Source organism: Pelobates fuscus, chromosome 2, assembly GCF_036172605.1.
Source record: "Pelobates fuscus isolate aPelFus1 chromosome 2, aPelFus1.pri, whole genome shotgun sequence".
In the NCBI taxonomy this organism is placed as follows: domain Eukaryota; kingdom Metazoa; phylum Chordata; class Amphibia; order Anura; family Pelobatidae; genus Pelobates; species Pelobates fuscus.
In genome coordinates, this window is record NC_086318.1 from 234,786,745 (window position 1) to 234,809,064 (window position 22,320).

General features: G+C 36.2%; 1 protein-coding gene across 1 annotated transcript in view; it reads left to right on the forward strand.

Moving 5' to 3' along the window:
- PEX7 (peroxisomal biogenesis factor 7) overlaps positions 1 to 15,424 on the forward strand; it is a 303,428-nt gene extending 288,004 nt beyond the window's left edge. The window contains exon 10 of the mRNA XM_063441196.1: positions 13,179 to 15,424. Coding sequence (XP_063297266.1) covers positions 13,179 to 13,250 — 72 coding nt within the window. The 3' untranslated portion in view covers positions 13,251 to 15,424. The remainder of the gene's footprint in view (positions 1 to 13,178) is intronic.
- The last annotated feature ends 6,896 nt before the right edge of the window (positions 15,425 to 22,320 follow it).

Consider the following 22,320-nt stretch of genomic DNA (forward strand, 5'->3'; position numbering starts at 1 on the left):
CCTCCCCTTTCCCCCCTTTTTTTATTTTCTATTGTAACCCATATTACCCCTTAGATGTGAAGAGCAAAAAGATCCTATAAAATAATATTCTTATGTTACAAAAACAAGAGAGGGAGAAAAAAAAAACTTCCCCCTCTTTTTTTTTCTTTCTTCTTTCCCTCCCTCTCTCCCTTCTGAACTAATTTACTTGACAATTTTTAATTACCACTTTCATTCTTTTACTGCCATTACAAAGTAAAATTTTACCAAATATTTATTTGAATCCTGAATGGGTCCCTTTTCCATACAATTGCTTTTATAGATTAATTATTTATTTATTTATTTCCATCTAAATGTGTTATTCATTTCTAATATCTATTCCCTAATTCTAATACATTACTTCTTTTTTTCAGTGAAGTTACGTGTAATTTAATTATCATTAGTGTATTAAAGGGAAACTCCAGTGCCAGAAAAACGATCCGTTTTTCTGGCACTGGAGGGTCCCTCTCCCTCCCACCCACCAATCCCCGGTTACTGAAGGGGTAAAAACCCCTTCAGTCACTTACCTGGGACAGCGGCGATGTCCCTCGCCGCTGTCTCCGCCTCCGCGACGCTCCTCCTAGTGCTTACGTCGGCCGGTGGGCGAGACTAATCTCGCTCACCGGCCGAGGAGACCTAATGCGCATGCGCGGAAATGCCGCGCATGCGCATTACGTCTCCCCATAGGAAAGCATTGAAAAATCATTTCAATGCTTTCCTATGGGGTTTTGAGCGATGCTGGAGGTCCTCACACAGCGTGAGGACGTCCAGCGACGCTCTAGCACAGGAAACCTGTGCTAGAAACAAGGAAGTGACCTCTAGTGGCTGTCTAATAGACAGCCACTAGAGGTGGAGTTAACCCTGCAATGTAAATATTGCAGTTTATGAAAAACTGCAATAATTACAGTTGCAGGGTTAAGGGTAGTGGGAGTTGGCACCCAGACCACTCCAATGAGCAGAAGTGGTCTGGGTGCCTGGAGTGTCCCTTTAAGTCCAGTTATAACTTTGTGAAGAAAAAAAAGCACCTCCCTTTTATTTTTCCTTTATCAACATTTTTCTCACGTTCCTTGTGTTATCTATATATAACTTTTGTGTAACTACTTTTCATATTGCATTCACTTCTAATTTGATTTAGTGTCTTATTCAGTGAAATACAGCCAATTTTTTTGTGTGAATCATATTTAATTCTTATTACCCATATTCTTATAAATTCTCATATTGTTGTGTGTGTCTAAATAATTTTAAAAATATAAATTCCCATTTACAATTTACATATAAGATCAGGAAAAAAAACAACGCATTCATCATCCATTATATATGATCTATTATTTTGTTACATAATGCCCATATTCTTAATCTGATTAGTATGATTTACATTCATATGTGAGAATTACCTTTACTGGGTTCCCCCACTTATATCTAATGTTCTTTTTTTGGAGTATTTCTGATATTGTTGCAAATGAACGTCTCTTGATTCTTGTAAAAAAAAAAAAAAAAAGTCCGGTAAAATTATAATTCCGTGGTATGGTTCTAATAATACAGTTGTCTTTTTTGCTTTTAATATTTTCTCCTTCATCCGGAACAAGGATAAAGATAAAAGAACGTCTCTAGGTGGATCATCTGCTGAACCAGGTGGCTTTCCTGTTCTATGGCATCTCTCCCATAACATAAATGCGCATGGCCTTCTTTTTTTTAATCAATTTATGTTTTATTGAAAATTTTAGATAGTGTAACATCATTATCTGTCTTATGCGTTACATAGATTCGTATGTGACAAGTAATGTAAAACAACTAGTATACATATGGTTAGTATATAGGTGTAGGACCATTAATGTCAAACAATTAGTAGATATATGGATAATATATAGGTGGGTATGTATGTGGGGAGTAAACTCGTTATTTTAGCAGCAGTCCTGGGTAGTAGACACAATTTCAATACATTTAATAGTGAGTCACTTAGCGAATCTGCGTTCTGGCTCCCCTTTGGCTGCAGATATCAGTCTCTTTATGGTCACATTGCCCGGTGCCTTGTTTTGCTTTTGCTTGTGGTAGAGACAGTGCTCCGGTTCCACTAGTGCATCTTCGGGCAGAGGGGTCCCTTGCTGTTGCCTTGTCGTCAGTCCTGCGAGTTGTAGGAAGCTGTCAGGGTCATCTGTTGAGGTAAGTGTGCGGCTTTCACCTGCGATGACAGTGGTGAGGGATCCATCCATGCCCTAACGGTATCTCAGGTTAGCGTCTCTTAGTTTCTTGGCCACAGGCGCCAGTTTCCGCTTTTCTGTTAGCGCTGAAAACGGTGTATCAGGGTACACTGCTACTCTGTGGCCTTCGTGGGTTATTGTGCCTAGTTCCCTTGATCGGGTCATTATTGCGGCCCGCACGGAGATGTCCCTGGTGACAATGATGACGTCTCTAGGCGCTTCTTTGAGAGATACTTGATGTATCTCTCATTCTTCATAGTCTCAACACTTTACACCTTGGCGGTCAGATCCTATCTTTGTCTGTTTCTCAGATACCATCTTTTGGTTATTACCTATTTTAAGTTTTTTGATAAATATAATGAATTATTTTCTCTCCTTCATTGATTGTATACCATATTTGACATATATTTAGTATTATGCTGTATATATGTATATAGACCTCCACAGTACATCATTTCACTCACTTCACACTTTCATTCATTTGTTTCACATTCCCTTTATATGTCACCATTTTCCACCCGTATTTCACATTTCAGTAAGTTGCTATACACGTTTTTTCACTGTTATTTATATTATATCTCTCTCTTTTTCCACATTTTCTGTCACACACTCATCTCTACATCTCGGTATGTCTACTCTCTTTTCTATCTTCCCATTTACCCCCCCCCCCCCTCCACACCACATCTCCCATCCACTGCTCACACACTTCACTCTCCAGTCTTCATCTACCTATCGGCACTCCAGTCCTTTGGTCTCATACATTGTACTAGCTTTATATTCTCATCTCTCCAGTATTGCAGATGTTTATTCTATTCAGATTCATTTTATCCTCCGTTTGATTTGTTTTTATGGACCCTTCACATCTTTTCATATCATCATCTAGTCTCTTTATTTTTATTACGCGTCACTATGGTTACTAGACGCGAACACGATCATTTACATATCCTTCATGTCATCACGCACGTCTTTCACGCATGCGCGGTCCACACAGTGTCCTGAGCATGGATCTATTGGGCACACCGGCACTAGGGTAAGTGATTATTTGTTTATGGTTTACCCTTTATATAAACTGCATTTTCCTATTTGTACACATCTTGATAAAGACCTTTTGGGTCGAAATGTCGATTGTTCATCTCATCACCAATACACGTTAAAAAAAATCCATTGAGTGCTCTCTTCATTCAGTTTATATATATATATATATATATATATATAAACATATTTTCTTTTAGATCAGGTTATGGCTGAATGTGTGTGTCTCACATACCTGGGAAAGAAATGACAGCATGATGTACTATGGGTAGAAGACAGGCCGTTGGAGGCAGTGTTTTCCTCAAAGCAATGTTCTGCTGGGAAACCTTGGTTACTGGCATTCACATGGATATAACTTTGACATGTACCACCTACCTAGAGATTGTTGCAGACCACGTACAACCCTTAATAGCATAGTGTTCCCTGATAGCGGTAGCATCTCTCAGCAAGATAATGCACCCTGCCACACTGCAAAAATTGTTCCGGAATGCTTTAAGAAACATGACAAAGAGTTTAAGGTGTTGCCTTGGCTTCCGAATTCCACAGATTTCAATCCAATTAAGCTTCTGTGGGATGTTCTGGAACAACAAATCCGATCTATGGAGGCCCCATCTCACACTTTGCAGGACGTAAAGGATCTACTGCTAATGTCTTTGTGCAATAACCACAGGACATGTTCAGAGTTCTTGTGGAGTTAATTCCTTGACGCATTAGAGCTGTTTTGGCAGCACAAGGGGGAACTACACAATATTAGACAGGTGGTTTTAATGTTTGGTTGATCAGTGTCTGTGTTAATATGTGTAGAAATATATATATATATATATATATATATATATATATATATATATATATATATATATATATATATATATTACACAATATCCTATTTGCACAAGTTCTTGTTAAGATATTTTGGATTACAATTTTACAAAAATACAGACTTAGAAAACATTAAACATTTCTGCTACAATTTGTCTTTACCAAAATTAGTAGCAAAGTAAATGGATAGAAGTGCATTATCTCTTTGTTTACATATACCTCTCTATGCTTAATTTAACACACATTTGCTGAATGTGGTTCAATTTCTCCCTATGGGTCTAACAAGAAGGGCAAAAAAATTCAATTTGAGATGTCATGAAATTACAGGAAAAAAGCAGCATGATACTGGCAATCAATCATGCCTTTCCTTAAAAGCTCAGTTCCACTTATCATTGCATATGGACATTGTAGCAGGAGCAAACCACTCAGTCATTTATATTACTTTTTTTATTATTATAGCTGCTTCATAATTTACTGTGTACATTTAACAGCTGTTAGTGAAATATATTATAATTGTGAAATGTGTATGTACAATTTTGCTTTAAAAAAATCTGTGGCCCCCAAGTACAACTTTTAGACACTCCTGCCTTTTATATTCTTATCACTTCTGTTTTTTGCTTGATTTCTTTCCAAATCTTTAAAGGACAGGATACATACAGTGTAATAATATGATGTTTGGAAAATATAAGGTGTGCAGCATGCTCATCCAATTTTTTTTAACAGGTTTTAGCCAATGTTTGTTTGGTGTCCTAAGAGATTTTATCAAAATAACATTTGGAAAAGATACGGGAATCTTTCTATATACTGAGACAATAAGAACGTTCATGGAAATTATTTGTTAGAAAATCTTCTATTTGTTGCCAGTATGTGACCATAACTGGACAATTGCACCACATATGGATATGTGTTCATCTATGCCCACAATCACTCAAAGGTGTTATTTGTGTATTTGCATCCCACTTTATCAGTTATCCCTTAGTATTATGTTCCTTTCCTGTTTGTGTATGTGTGTACAAGTTTAACCTTTAGACTTATCTTTGAAATATTATGTTAGTCCAATAAAAAAAAGGTATCATTGCATACTGCAATACTCTGGTATTTTGCCATTTTATATATATATATATATATATATATATATATATATATATATATATATATATATATATATATATGACTCCCAAGTTGGGGGAGTGGCTTCAACAGATTCCAGGTGTGACATCTTAGATCGCTGTCCAGAAGAGTGCAGTTTTAGGAACAGCTACTGCCCAAACCCTCAAACTTCCAGGCCTCTGGTAGAGGACCCATGAATGAGGAATAAACATACCACCCAGGAGGGGGTGAGAAAATAAGACAATTCTTTTTTTTTTTAAATATATATGTGTATATATAAAGCCAAAATACCAGAGTATTACAGTATGAAATTATACATTTTTTTTTATTGGACTAACATAATATATACCGTATATATATTATAAGCCGAGTTTTTCAGCACATTTTTTATGCTGAAAAATCCCCCCTCGGCTTATACTCGAGTGAGGGTCTACATTGGGAACCTACATTGCCATAATACAGACCAGGACCGCCGGGCTCATGACAAGCCTGGCAATCTTGTCTAAATCTCGTGAGTCCCGCGGACGTCAGAGCGTTGCTATGGGTTACCATGGCAACGCTCCGCACGGCACGCAGGCCGCGAGATTTATACAGGGGAGCTGCTGGGAAGGTAAGTAAGAGCTTCTGCGGGCCCCCACTGCACAGCCCATGCCACCGGACCACCAGGGATTGACATATCCCCCCTCCTTGGCCAAGGGAGCAGGGATGGGGGGACTAAAAAAAAGTTAAAAATGGTAATATTTAATTAATAAATAAAAATATTAAAATAATAAAAATGCCCTTCCCCCACCCAGTTTACACACACTACAAACATACACACACTGCATTTACACAAACACACACTCTGCATTATATACACACACACAGTCTGCATTATATACACACACACTGCATTCATTATATACACACATTCTGCATTCATTATATACACACTACACAAACACACACACTCTGCATTCATTATATACACACACTATACACATACATTCTGAATTCATTATATACACACACTACACACACACTCTGCATTAATTATATACACACACACACACACTCTGCATTCATTTTATACACACACACACACACATTCTGCATTCATTATATATATATATATATATATATACACACACACACACATTCTGCATTCATTATATATATATATAAATATATACACACACACACACACACATTATGCATTCATTATATACACACTACACACACACACACTGCATTCATTATATACACACTACACACACACACACTGTATTCATTATATACACACACACACTGCATTCATTATATACACACTACACAAACACACACACACTGCATTCATTATATACACACACTGTAAATAAATATCCAAAAACATTTAACCTACTGATGCCTCAATTAATGTAAATTTATTGGTTTCTATTTTTATTTTGAAATTTACCAGTAGCTGCTGCATTTCCCACCCTAGGCTTATACTTGAGTCAGTAAGTTTTCCCAGTTTGTTGTGGTAAAATTAGGTATATACGGTATATAAATCATATATAGTATGTATGCATATGTGTGTGTGTGTGTGTATGTATATATATATATATACATTAAATGATATTTAGCAAAGTGTTTAGAAACATGACAGTTACATTCTGCCATTATTTTGATCATATATATTAAAGTGTTCTAAAAGTAAATTCAGCCAGAAGCCAAATTTAGAGTGGCAGGTAAAAAAGTGAAATAGAACACTTTTCTGTAGTAAAAAGATCAGAAGATGATAAACCCATTGCATAGACGAAAAAGTGTCCTAAATTAAAAATAACTGGAAGTAAAAGAAGCTGCAAAAATATGTACAAATTACATAAATTATGCCAAAATGTGTGCAAATTGGACATAAAGGTGTTGGTGACAGTTTGATAACACAATTATTAGTATTATTATTATCATTATTATTATTGCCATTTATATAGCGCCAACAGATTCCGTAGCGCTTTACAATATTATGATAGCTATAGGCCCAGCCGAGACAGTGGGGAGAGCGTGGAAGTGACAGGGTTAATGACACCAGACCCCTGGTTACCTGTTGCTAGTCCCAGCAACCACTCAATTAACCCCTGCAATCCCTTCTACACTAACCCCCTAGTACACACTTTACTGCCACCACCAAGACTTTTAAACCCGGGCGTCTTAGGTTACCCCACACACCGGAGAATTATAGAATCACAGTTCTACTTTTACTGATCAAACACATATAATTAACCCTTTTTGGTATCGTGTCCTCTGGAGAGTGAAGCTCTTATAGAACAGAGACACAAGCTGATTAAGTAAATATTTAATCTGACAATAAAAGATTCACAGTGCTGAGTACAAAATACAGAAATAAATGACATACAGATAACAAATTGCAAAACAGTACATAAAATAAAATAGGAGAAAACACAAGAAATTCCTTACATAAATTTACCCCATATAGAATTCTTGTGGGAGTCTGAGATGGTATTGATCTCCTAGAAGTTACTGACAAAAGAAAAATTAATAACAGAACTCTCTGGATAGTCCAGCACCCTCATTATATATCTAAACTAGTTGTTTCTCAGTGGGCAGACCCCTGGGGGGGATCAGAGGGGGTTGGTCTGGCAGTCTATTGCCCACTCTATGAAGTTCCTTGTGTCCAGCTCTGGTGATGGCTATCTAGATGTTTTATGGTCTAGGCCTGGTGCAAGATCAAAGACCACAATAAATGTCATCCCAAGGTTTACAAAAAAACAGCTCTTAACATATCTAAACACACATCAAACACCAACTCATGCTTTTGGCATGACACCTTAAGATGGTGGACAGAAAAATTCAGCCACAGGCTGATTTATCGGTTTACCATTAACCCTCTAGTTGCAGAGACAGGCCATCTGCATTCCCATGAACAACTACAGAAACCCTCTGAACAGGGCCAGAGGAATTTAGGGGCCATTGAAGCTGGTGCTCCTGCCCCATGCTTTGCATTATGCCCATGATTCCTGGGATTGTTTGTTTTTTGTGAGCTGCTAATGTGGCCTGAAACATTTGGTGCCTCTGTCATAGCATGTGACCAGAGAGGCCCAGTTATCTTCCTCAGTCTGGTCGAGCATCATGGGAAGCACAGTCTCTAAAATGTAAATTGTCAACATGAGCTATTGCATTGTATATACTGAATGTCTTGTTGCTAATAGAATGGACTCCCTGTGCTGGATAACCCACAGGGCTCTACACCCGTGAAGCCCCTAATCCAGTACTGCCTCTGATACTACATCCATCTACATTAGCCCAGCACATCTGTAAAACACGTTCACAGCTTTGCAAAGTAAATGACCCAATAAATTGAGACTCTTCTAGGAAAGAAATAAATTGGTGCAATCACTATTAGGTGTTAAGCTAAACAAAGGTAATTGATTCACTTAACAGTGATTAGTCTTAAGGAATATTCATTTATGCCTAAATCTTTTAAGTTATGTAATTCACTATCACATTGGTGATTTTTTTTTTTTACTTAAAATGTATCTAGTTCTCTCTTGTGCACAATTCAATTACAGTATTAGCTACTAGATATCAGATGTTTCATTGATATATCATTGTTTCAGTCACACTTCAGATTTGTATTTTGGGGTTAAAAGCATATTTTCGCAACTACTGGCTTTTCCATTTTTGCTTTCTTTTTGTTAAATAAATCATGACACAGTGTAAAATGTGATGTGTGTTTCATGTGAGGTTGTATTTACCTCTAAGGACCTGTTAAGGAACAGATGAATATTATGTCCTGATATGTAAAATCATAGCATTCAAAGATTCATACTTTCTTTTTCCCATGACTGTATACATGAATGTGTTTTATTATTGGCATTTATGAAGCAACAACTTATTTTGCAGTGCTTTACAATATTATAAAGGGGTGTTCACAACAAATTAGACACACTATTACAGGTTTTGACCCTGCATGAACAAGCTTACAATCGAGAGGAGGTTAAGTATAGATTTACAAGAGGAAGCAGGGGCATAACAACAAACTGAGATGGTGGGGAAAGCAACAGAATTTGAAAGAAAAAGAAATGGAAGGTGAGAGTAAAGTGGAGTGCTAATTAGGTTGAGGGAGTCTGATTAGGTAGGGGAGAGTCTGATGGAGGAAGACAGGCTTTGTCCCATAGGAATGGAGCAGCTCACGAGAAGAACTGTAAACATGAGTTAGCAGTACAAGCACTGGGCAGGAGAAGATAACTGGCAGAGCCGAGTGACAGAGAAAAATATAGTGGGGGTAGAGTTGTTCTTTTCTTTGTAGGTGCATGTTAATATTTTGAACTGAATCCTAAATTGTACAGGGAATTAATGTGACAATTGGCAAAGGGATAATGTGAAGATTTGTCATGAGAGAAGTCTGGCAGCAGCATTCATTATGGACTGTACAGAGACATACGGTTAATGAAGAGACCAATCACAGACATCCCAAGTCTCCCGGTAGTGCCAGAAACCTGCAAATCATACACAATATCACAGAAATCACACACACAATATGATGTGTGTGTGATTTCCATTATATGGTGTATGATTTGCACCCCATACTACCCATTAACCCCTTCCTGACCTCGGACGTATCAAGTTTTTAAATAATTAAGTAATTTTATTGGTTGCAATTTGGGGGACCTGTCTGACAGCCCAGGCCAAAAGTTCAGATAATTTAATTTGCTAGCACTATATTTAACCCTGTAACTTTCCAAGACACCCTAAAAACCTATACATGGGGAGTACTGTTTTACTCGGTAGACTTCGCTGAACACAAATATTAGTGTTTCAAAACAGTAAAACATATCACAGCGATGATATTGTCAGTGAAAGTGATGTTTTTTGCATTTATCACACACAAACGGCACTTTCACTGATGATATAATTGTTGTAATATGTTTTACTGTTTTGAAACACTAATATTTCTGTTCAGCAAAGTCTTCCGAGTAAAACAGTACCCCCCATTACAGTTTTTTTTAGTGTTTTTGAAAGTTACAGGATCAAATATAAGGACCTTTTTTCACATTAAAATTTGCCAGATTGGTTATGTTGCCTTTGAGAGTGTATGGTAGCCCAGGAATGAGAATTACCCCATGATGGCATACCCTTTGCAAAAGAAGACAACCCAAGGTATTGCAAATGGGGTATGTTCAGTCTTTTTAGTAGCCACTTATTCACAAACACTGGCCAAAATTAGCGTTCATAATTGTTTTTTGCATTTTTACCACACAAACAAATATAAATGCCAACTTTGGCCAGTGATTGTAACTAAGTGGCTCTAAAAAGACTAGACATACCCCAGAATGGTGGGAAAGAGATTGGGGACGAGAAGATATATCTGGGTGTCACTGACATATAGGTGGTACTGAAATCCAAAAGAATAAATACCTTTGCCAAGGGAGGCAGTATAAAGAAAAAACAGAAAGAGAGCAAAGATAGAGCCTTTGAGAACTCCAGTTGAGACCAGGAAAGGAGGAGACACTGTACGATCATTGTGAGAGATAGGATGAAAACCAAGAAAGGAATGTGTCTTGAATGCAGAGGGTGCAAAGGGTTTGAAAAAGGAGTGTGATCAACAGTGTAAAAAAGCAGCAGAGAGGTCTAGTAGGATTAGTATAATTAGTACAGAATAGTGAACCTTTGGATTTGGCTGTGATGAGATCATTGAAAAGATGAGTTTTAACGCACTTCTTAAAATGCATGGGGAGAGTCTGGGATCTTTTTTTATATATAACCATTGCATCAGTTTGCATTGAGGACAGATGTCATATATACACAGAATTGATATTAGGCAGCCCGAAACAGAGCTGATATGGTTATTAGGATGTTAGGCACAGAATTTATATCAGACAACCTAAGTCACATGTGCCCGTGGTGCAACTTACCATTGGCACAAAAGTGCAGATTTCTCTGTATGTGCAGAGTTTCAAGCAGAAATGCCGCATATAAAGACTCCTACCACTATAACCACTTCTAAAAGCAGAAGTGGTCATGGTGGTTGAAGTAACACTTTAATTAATTGGTGGCAGACAATAACAAACCGAGACTTTACTAAAAGACTTTACTAGAACAATAGAGAAATGGCCTATTGACAAGAAGAAGCGGTTGATGTACATAATATGTATAATATATCTTATCTTTTGTAAAAACACACACTGGGGATGATGAACATAACACAGTAGCATAACATGTGTTGTCATTTATAATAACAGAACTTAGTCATCACCGAAAACTTTTCCTGCCAGAGCTAGTTCAAGTTTAAAAAAAAAAAAAAAAAGAGGTTGTCTGTTGCCTCTAGTAAGGAGGCCGCCAACAGCCCCTCTGCAAGACTTATTAGACTGTAAACAACTATTACAGATTATGGTAGCTGTCATTGGCAGCATGCCACAAGATGCGCCAGGGGACTCCATAAAAGGGAGAGGAACTTCTGCATTGTATATTAACAGTGCTGATGAATTTGTCAACAAAATCATATAAAATGATGACCTATCCGGATGCCTCTTTTCTTTCTTTTAATTTCTTTCATTCAGAAGTATATCAGTATTTATGCTACAGGGCCGTTGAATGCTTGAATCTGATAGGTTGACGAACGTTCTAAGGTGTGCATTATTTTTAGGGAGACGCATGGCTAAAGTAGTTCCAGACAGGTCTTGAATGCATTGCAGTTCCATATCACTTTGCGTAGTCAACTGTAATAACGGAAAATTAGTCCTACATACAAGAGCGTTTTAATGACAAAAACTTGACAAACGTCTTGAAATACATCATCTGAACAATGTTTTGAGGTGTGGTAACTGTAGTATAAGCGGAATAATTGACTCCAGGCCGTTGAATTATTAGAAAAAATAATGCACATCTGAGGTGTAACGGCCACTCTGCTTCCCGTCGTGACCGCATTACCACCTCGGGTGTGCATTATTTTTCTAGTAATACAATGGCCTGTCATCAATTATTCTTTACATACATTATATAAACTAATGATATTTGAATATTTGTTTTGTCATGACATTCCCTTCAAATTAGAAAAGCTCCCTGTTATTTGTGGGTAGTGATCTTGTCATTGCATTTGTAGCCCAGTAATTCAGAATACTGGTGCTGCTCAATTCCTTTATTTCTTCCAAATTAATCACCCTCCAGTGAGAAAGCAAATAATAGATGTGACACATTCTACTCTATTTTACAAGAATTCATTAACTGTAGACATTTACCTCCATTCATAAAATAATGACATGTTACCCTTGATGGGTTAGAAAGAGGGTTATTATTTCTGCTTCATACATTTGGGGATTTAATCTGCAGACCAGTCTATGTGATTAGCCTGCTGTCTTATCCTAGATAATATGGACCCTCAATTTAATGTCAAGAGGTATATTTACTAAACATTGGGGTGTAATAGTTGATAACTGACTCAGAGAAATGTAATAAATGTAATCAACTTTGGATATACTTGTAATGTACTGAACCATATGACATTTTTGAATCTAAGTTACTTAACCATAATGGTTGAAGAAGAAAGGCTTTTTGAGTAGAAGGACTATGTCCTGTCCTTTGCTCCTTTCCATAACTACTGCCTCCAGGCATCCTTGTTTCTCAACAAATGTGGAATCTGCTTTCATTCTTTTTCCGTTTTTTCATGTTTTAATACCATTCTGCATCTGGTGAAAGGTGTCACAACCTCATCATCCCAAGTGTTCAATGGGAAAAGCAATGGAATATTTTTTCCCCTGTCGTTAATATTTCCATTCATTCTGCTACGCTGGTCTTACATATTTAATATTAAAGGCACATATAGCATTTTATCATATACAACTGCTGGTGCACAAAGAGAGATATCCAGGACTTTGATGAATTGACAGTAATTGTCTTTCACGTTGATGTTCATGTGTGAGGAGTTTTATATTTTTATCTATTTCTATCTAAAATATAAAAAGTAAACAATTGTTTTTAATTTATCTCCATTTATCTAATAAGGTACTTCTTTTTATTTTCCAGGTGGCAGACTGCTCATGGGATGAGACTGTGAAAATATATTCCCCTTCTTGTCTTTCACTACCTCCATCCTAGCCATCTTCCCGATTCATCAGTACAAAGGAGAAAATGGGAAATGTCTTTGCAGTTAAATAAAAATCATTATTACGTTCTGACCTTTTTTGACATCACTGATTTGTTTAAATTTGATTATTGATGATGGGAAAAAAAATAACAGTATAGACAGAACAGAATGCAATAAAAAAAAATGACATCAAATTCATACAAACTGTATATGATGTAGATCAGTGTTCAGTCCTGTAAAATAAACACAAATGCATGTGCAACTGTGGGAATGAACTTAAAAGACACGTGTACTCATGCTGTGAATTCATTTTATTCATATAGTGCACAAGCATAGATAGTTATTTTAAAATTATACTGCCTCTCTTAAAAACATTGCATATACTAAGAGGAGAAAATGACAAAAGATGTTTATGAATACAGTGTTTGTGTAAAAAAAAAATCTTTTTAGATGCTTTTATATACCTTGCAAGTGTCCATCTTTGGCGACTAAATCACTCTGGTCCCCATTTCTATGCTAGTGCCTTTGGTTTAGTAAGCAGAGGGGATGGGGGAGACTAATCCACTGCCAGTAAACCAGGTGGGGATGAGATCCCCCCAGTCACGATGATGCAGCTTTTTAAAATCAAATATTTATTTTACTGTTATAGAAAGATGAGGATAATAAAATATATTTTAAAGGAGTTAACAGAAGTTGTAAAACAATTGCATTTCAACAAAAACAAATACAAAATATCATATCATATACACAAATCTGAAATTTACATTTTTTTGTTGTTGCATATTTCTATAAATTAAAAGGTAAGATTGGGTAGCTTATTTAGGACGATTTCCTCCCTTTCTGCTAGTAGCCTCCACAGTGATGGTGTATCATATTGCATTGACACATGCCATGTAGCCATGGATTACCTTAGTACAGATTTCTTATGCATTTTCCCAATTTTCTTTAGTTCCTACGATGGAGCTAATCATGTAGGATGTGGATGACTGTATGAAGATGCAGCAGCAATAATAGCAAGAACTTTTGTTCAAGCTACAGCAAATGTGGTTTTGCATATAAATAACGGTGCCATCTCCAAGCATGATCTATTTAGTCATAGTTTACCACTGTGTCTGTATGTTTTGTGTAAAGATCTTAAGATAGGCTTTAAAATCACAACAAAATAGGGCATATTTGCAACTTTTTGTTCTTACATTTCTGACTATCATTTATCATTTGAATATATAAAATATACAGTATAGATAATGGTAAATACAACATGGCAGAAAACTGTAATGTAAGAAACTATTTTTTATATAATCTGCTATAAATGAACTAATTAATAATTATGGAATTTTCCTATTCTGCCATAGTTTTCACACAGGGACTTTTCTGGCAGCAACCTTTTCATACATATGCACAGACTCTAATTGTGTTATAATTGCACCACTTTTCATAAGGAAACTCTTGTTTATATTAACTATATTATTAACCCTGTGCCTAACTTTCTGTGACTTGCTCAGTCCCGTTGGACTAATATTCGTGGGGAAAAGGAATGCCCCATGGTTGCACACATTGAAAGACACACCTATAGCAAAGCTGCTTATTTTGATCAATTAAGATGTGTAGAGGTATGTTATCTTATGACATCACTTGATGACTTGTACCACGTGAGTTATCATTTGAAAGAGGGATGGAAAAGAAGGTTTAATAGACCTTCAGAGAAATATTTAAGAGGTTGGAGCATAACTTGTTTATATTGAATATCAGTCTATGTAGAAGCAATGCCAAGGTATAAGAATAATGTTTACATTTTGTGGATTTTTAGTAAGTGAGCAGGTAGGACATGCCTTTAAACTGCAATGTTGTGTTTTAAACCCTAATAAACGAAGTATTCATAAATAGCTGTATTAATGTGTGCCTTTTTTTTGGGGTGGGTGTTTAATATGATGATGGACAGAAAATGTAATTCATTTTAATGAGCTACTTCCTCTGACCTTTTATTCTTTGTACATTTATTTTACCAGTTATAAAGATAGACTGGCATTTTGACAGACATTATACTGTATTTTGTAGTATAATTGTAATGATATCAGAATATGCTTGATTAACCTAAATTCTATTAATATGATTAGGCTTTTATATTACTTTGGCATATTTACGGGACCTAATTGTGAGTCAGAATTTCAAAGTTAAGTAGATAGTGTTTCGGGATTTATTTTTTTGTGGTTACTTATTTAAAATGTATACTGTATTTATAATACATATTTACAATGAAGTGTTTATAGCCAGGTAAGTCAAAGGCTTAATTTTAGTTTAAAATAGTTGCCACCACATCTAAGATAATTATACTTCTATATGCTTCTTAATGTTCAGCTATACTTCTAAGAACCATATAAAAGTATAATTATCATAGATGTGGTGGCAACTATTTTAAACTAAAATTAAGCATTTGACTTACCTGCCTATAAACACTTCATTGTAAATATGTATTGTAAAGACAGACACATTTACTGACAAACATTCTTACACTGACAGACACACATACTCACAGACAGACACACATTCATTGACAGACATACACACTCACAGGAGGGAGCAGAGCAGGAAGATCACATGTTCAATTAACTTGTATTAAAGGAATGAATTTACCAAAAATGTAAATATTACACAAATATACAGTCTTGTGCTTCATAACTTATCTGTATTTCATGCTTAATAACCGTTGGACTATAATGTATCTTAAAGTGAACCTGTTGTGACAGATATAGTTTGGGAAGAACAGCCATGGTTCCCATAACAGGTTTAAAGTGCCTAATTATTTATGTTGGCTTTATGGTATGTAAATAAAACGTATGTGTTCTCCCTCTGTCTCCTTTCTCAGATTACTTGTCCAAAGCTCCTGCAATAAATCATCCATAGTTACATATAGTTACATAGTTACATAGCTGAAAAGAGACTTGTGTCCATCAAGTTCAGCCTTCCTCACATTTGTTTTTTGCTGTTGATCCAAAAGAAGGCAAAAAAAAAAACAGTTTGAAGCACTTCCAATTTTGCAACAAGCTAGGAAAAAAAATCCTTCTTGACCCCAGAATGGCAGTCATATTTATCCTTTATTACATTGAAAGATTATATCCTTGAATATTCAGTTTTTGCAAGTATGCATCTAGTAGCTGTTTGAACATCTGTATGGACTGTGATAAAACCACTTTTTCAGGCAGAGAATTCACATCCTGATTGTTCTTACAGTAAAAAAAACCTTTCCTTTGCCTTAGACGAAATCTTCTTTCTTCTAGTCTAAACGCATGACCTCGTGTCCTATGTAAAGTCCGGTTTGTGAATAGATTTCCACACAATGGTTTGTATTGGCCTCGAATATATTTGTATAATGTTATCATATCCCCTCTTAGGCGACGTTTTTCTAAACTAAATAGGTTTAAATTTGTTAACCTTTCTTCATAGCTGATATGTTCCATTCCTTTTATTAATTTTGTAGCCCGCCTCTGCACTTTCTCTAGTGCCATAATATCCTTCTTTAGAACAGGTGCCCAAAATTGCACAGCATATTCAATGTGTGGTCTTACCAGTGATTTATAAAGAGGCAAAATGATATTCTCGTCCCGAGAATGAATGCCCTTTTTCATGCATGACAATACCCTACTGGCCTTGGCCACTGCTGATTGACATTGCACACTGTTGCATAGTTTGTTGTCTATAACAATTCCAAAGTCCTTTTCGTGTGTTGTTATCCCTAATTCGCTTCCATTAAGGGTATACGTTGCTTGTGTATTCTTTACGCCGAAGTGCATAACTTTGCATTTTTCAACATTAAATTTAATCTGTCATTTGAGTGCCCAGTCCTCCAGTCTATCTAAATCCCTCTGCAGCAAAGTAATATCTTGCTCATATTGTATTATTTTACAAAGTTTTGTGTCATCTGCAAACACTGAAACATGACTTTCAATGCTGTCTTCAAGATCATTTATAAACATGTTAAATAGAAGGGGTCCCAGAACAGACCCCTGAGGGACACCACTTGCCACCTCTGTCCAGCTTGAAAATTTGCCATTAACGACAACTCTTTGTACTCTGTTTTTAAGCCAATGTTCTACCCAAGAACAAGCATTTTCATCTAGACCGATTTCCTTGAGTTTGAACACTAATCTTCTGTGTTGAACTGTATCAAATGCCTTGGCAAAGTCCAAATAGATCACATCCACTGCAACACCCTGATCTATACTTCTACTTACTTCTTCGTAGAATGCAATCAAGTTAGTTTGACACGACCTGTGCTTCATAAAACCGTGCTGATTTTTGCTGATAACCATGTTCTTCTCAAGGAATTCTTGACTATAATCCCTTAATAACCTTTCAAATATTTTACCAGCCACAGAAGTTAAGCTCACAGGTCTATAATTTCCAGGCAAGGATTTTGAACCCTTTTTGAATATAGGAACCACATCTGCCTTCCTCCAATCCTCCGGAACACTTCCTGAAAGAAAAGAATCTTGAAAGATTAAAAACAGAGGTTCACTTATTTCTACACTTAGTTCCTTAAGTACACGTGGATGGATACCGTCAGGCCCTGGAGCTTTGTTTATATTAACTTTCTTTAGTTGCTGCAGCACCTTGTCTTAAATTAACCAATTACAATTATTCTGCAAGTTTTTAGTAGCAATCATTTGCACATCTATTGCCATGGGTTCTTCCTTAATATATACAGAGGAGAAATAGTTATTTAAAATTCCTGCCTTTTCCTGGTCTTCATTGACTAACACCCTAGTTTCAGTTTTTAGTGTACCTACACTTTCATTTTGGGTTTTTTTAGAATTTATGTACTTAAAAAATGCTTTAGGGTTGGTTTTGCTCTCTTTAGCTATCATTTTTTCATTTTGAAGTTTAGCAAGTCTAATTGCCTTTTTGCACGCATTATTTGCTTCCTTATATCTTTTATAAGATGCATCTGATTTGTCCGATTTAAATGCTTTAAATGCCCTTTTCTTATTTTTAATAACTCTTTCTCTCCATGCTACTGCTAATGCTTTGACATAGTACCTGCCTCTCCTCCCTCCTTCACGGCATTGCTTTCACTTAACCTAAAGGCAAGCTGGAGATATGCCCAAAAGAGAACTTCCCTGGTTATTATTATTATTTTATTATTTACATAGTGCCAGCAAAATTTTGTAGCGCTATACAATGGGATAATAGAGAAATTCTGGTAGCATAATGTAGAGATGAAATCTGATTCTCTGACAAGATTACGTTGTATTTGTCATGACAGGTACCCTTTAAATGGAAAATATCTTTAGAAAGATAAAAAAAAATCTCCAAAATCATTTTATTACAAAAAAAAATGATATAAATGAGAATTTTTTCAATTTATTTATTTATTTTAAATCTATTTTTATCTACCTTTATAGTGAGTAGCATTTTGTTTAGGCTATTTGCTAACTGTAGCTGAAAATGAAACGTTTACTTTTATTAAGTCAGTTTTTTGTATGCAAATATTGTGTGTAAAATAAACCTTCTATTGTTGTGTATGTAGCTGTAAAACCCAGTAGTGTATATGATTTTACAGGAATGAATCACTGGCAAAGCTTAAAGAAATGTTTATTTTATAGTTCTAAGTAAAATGTACCTGTGCTGCTATTTGAACAATCCCATGATATTTATCCAGCTTTTAAGTCAATGCAAATCACAGTTGATTGAGTTGTTTATGTCTACTTCTTCCAGCCAATACTGACTGGTGTACAGGGATTACAGTCTTGAACAAAGTTTATTCAAAGTAACCTAAACGTGTTAACCATTTAGATGTCTAATACCTCAATTCTTCTCATTCCATTTCAAACCAAGTACCACTATTGGCATATTTTTTTCACCAATGATTCCATTGATATGGTATTATTCATCTGAATTGCACAGGTAACATTTTAAGTATTTTAACTATTACAGTATGAGAGCCGCTCCCTCTGCTTTGTGGCAAATTGCATTATCAATTGAACATTCTTACAACCATGAATAGTATAGTGGCCCAGCATTCTCAGATTATCATTACCTTTTAAGTCTGGATGGATCGGCTTCACATATAATAAAGAAATGCAGCTTGGATGTTATTTCAAAAGTAGAGGTCCCAGGGTGTGGGTGCTTTGTGGAGACCCATTTTTTTTATCAAGCTGTTCCTAGTGGTTTGATTGATTTGAAAAACAAGTAACGACACCCACAGACTCATAGCAACATAACTAAAATGAGCTGTAGTGGTTTCAGTATATTGTTTACAGAGCCCCTTTGAGTTATACAGATACAGTTAGTGGGTTAAGACTGTTGATTGTGCAGTGAGATGAAGAAAGGACCCATGAAGGTCTCTCTGTTGGATTTGACTACATTTTTGCATGCAGCTTAGATCTTGTATTTGAACATGTCGTTTTATTTGCTTTATAAACATCATAACACAAGTTTACACTGTACATCATATTTTTTTCTCTACATATGGATCTAAGTTTGGGAAATTGAGTAAGATGCCTCTACACACATGGTAATTTCCCAGTACTCTCTTGCACCTTGTTTTTTTGCTCTCCATAAGTTAAAAGGGTAACCCAGACATGGACCCTTTGCTCATGATGCCTAGAGGGATATCCGCTATACCTCACTGACGAGGCCTAACAAGGCTGAAGCGATTGTCTGGGGTTGCAGTGTCTCTCATGAAGAGAGAGCAGTCCTGTGTTTTGAATCTGTTCCGCCCTTTTGGGTGTGATCAGTCTAATATGCAAATTGCCTGGTTCTTTTTGTAATGGCACAAGATGAGCAAAAAACAGCTTGAGATCTGAGCAGGGACACACCGAAGGGCAGGCTTTTTGAGATGTCCATTCTCAGTACTCTCTTGCACCTTGTTTTTTGTAATTACCCTCTCTGCCTGTAGACCTGAATGAAAATGTGTTTGTCATATCTCGTGATCATTTCCTATAATATGTTTATCAATTATTCCCAGCAGCACCCTTATAATTTAGTGTATGCGTGCATAAATGAGTGCAACATTACTGGTATGTATACTTAGGAGTCCATGCACTCCTCCCTGTCACAGTTGCCTCATTCCAGGGGAGTATTTAATGTTGCACATCAGAGAGTCCCAGGAGGATAGATTTCCCAAGGAAGTGGTATATAAATGTTTGGTCATGTAAAATGTAAACATCTACATTTTAACCTGGCCAAGAACCCCATCTACTTCACTATTCATCTGGTTTGATGGAACATTCCTTCTATCTTGCAATTCCATAAAGCAGCAAATGTGAGAATCAAGAACAAAAAGTATATTGACAGATTCATTAAAATCTAACTTGTGAATAGGATAGCGCAAGGTAATATATCCACAGATGGTAAATAAAGTGAGCATCGTTTTCAAACATGATTTACAAATCATTGATGGCATTTGCTATCTGTATGGATATTACAGGGTTAATGTAAAGTTGGCTCTTGGATAGAAGTCTACTGTAAGTGTTAACCCCTAAATGCTATAAAGTGAGGTGTGGTGGAGGAAATTATCAATCTCTGGTGTTCATCACGAAGTGAGATGTGTAAGTATATTACATTGACTGTTAGAGCAGCCCACTGGGAGAAATAGAAGCAATCTAGAATTCCTCCCCAGGGACCTGATCTAAGTGGTTGATAATCTAAAGAGATTTGTTTAGTACACATTTAATCAAGAGCCGCAAATCTTATTACTCAAAACAACAACCATGCTTCATGTTCTTAAACATGCAACTAAGGCTTAATTAAATATATAGATGCAAGAAAAGGTTTGTGAACCCTTTGGATTTACCAGGATTTCTGCACTGATAACAAATAAAATGTGGTTTGATCTTTGCCTGTCACAATTATAGACAAATACAATTGACTAAACTAATAACATACAAGCAGTTGTACTTTCAAAGTTTTTATTGAAGATGTTCCATAATTATCTACAGTGGAAGCAAAAAAAAAAAAAAAAAGCCATGAACTCTTCTATTAACTTGTACAGCCTCATTTAGCAGCAACTACCTCCACAATGACTGTAGCTGCTTAGACTTAGACTGTAGACTTGCACAACCTGATGATTTTTGATCCATTCCATCCTACAATTCTGCTTTAGTTCATCAATATTTCTGGGTGGTCTTGATTGCACAACCCTTCTTAGGTCATGCCACAATGTCTCTATTTAAGATCAGGACTCTGACCTGGCCATTCCAAAATACAAATCTTCTTCCTTTTCAGACATTTGTTTTAGTTTGTTTACTGATGTACTTTGGATTGTCTTGTTGCATCACCCAACCTCTCTTAAGCTTAAGGAACACTCAACTGACCCCCCAACCCTCTTTTTTTTTATAAATAGAAACTGCTGTTTAGTAGACCAAATGAAACCTTGTATGCCTTAAATTATACAATTATGGATTTATTTTTCGTTGATATACTTTTGAAGTCAATAATTGCAAAGCATCCCGGCCCAGAGACAGCACAAGCAGCCCCAAACCTTGCTTCACAGTTGATTTAGGTGGTTGTTTGCAATGCCTTTTTATCTCCATACATAGCATGCATTTTTGACAGAAGCAAGCATCGGGAATCATTCAGGTGGTGTTGTGCCAACCTGACACATGCAACAACTTTTTTTCTTTACACAGCAATGTTTTTTATTTTTTGGTGATATCCTTTCAAGGATGTCATTTTTGTTCAGTAATTTTCTGAACGTGGCCACATGAACATTTGTAGAGTTTTCTGGAGATTTTATGTTTTTATCCTCGGGTTCTTTCTCACCTCTATCAGGACTTACATTTGAGCTCTAGCAGTGATCTTTGCAGGGTGCCTTCTCCTAGGGAGAGTAGCAACTCTCGATTTATTTTTTCAATTTGTAGACAATTTGTCTTACATTGAATTGATAAACACGCAGATATTTAGGCCTCACTTACCTTTTTCCAGCCTACACCGTGAATGATGACTCAATGGCTTCAATACAAATTTGAAAAGTACATCTGTTTGTGTGTTATTAGTTTAGCCAGATTGTGTTTGTCTATAACTGTGACATAGATGAAGATCAGAACTAATTTTCTGAGTAATTAATGCAGAATCCCTGGTAAT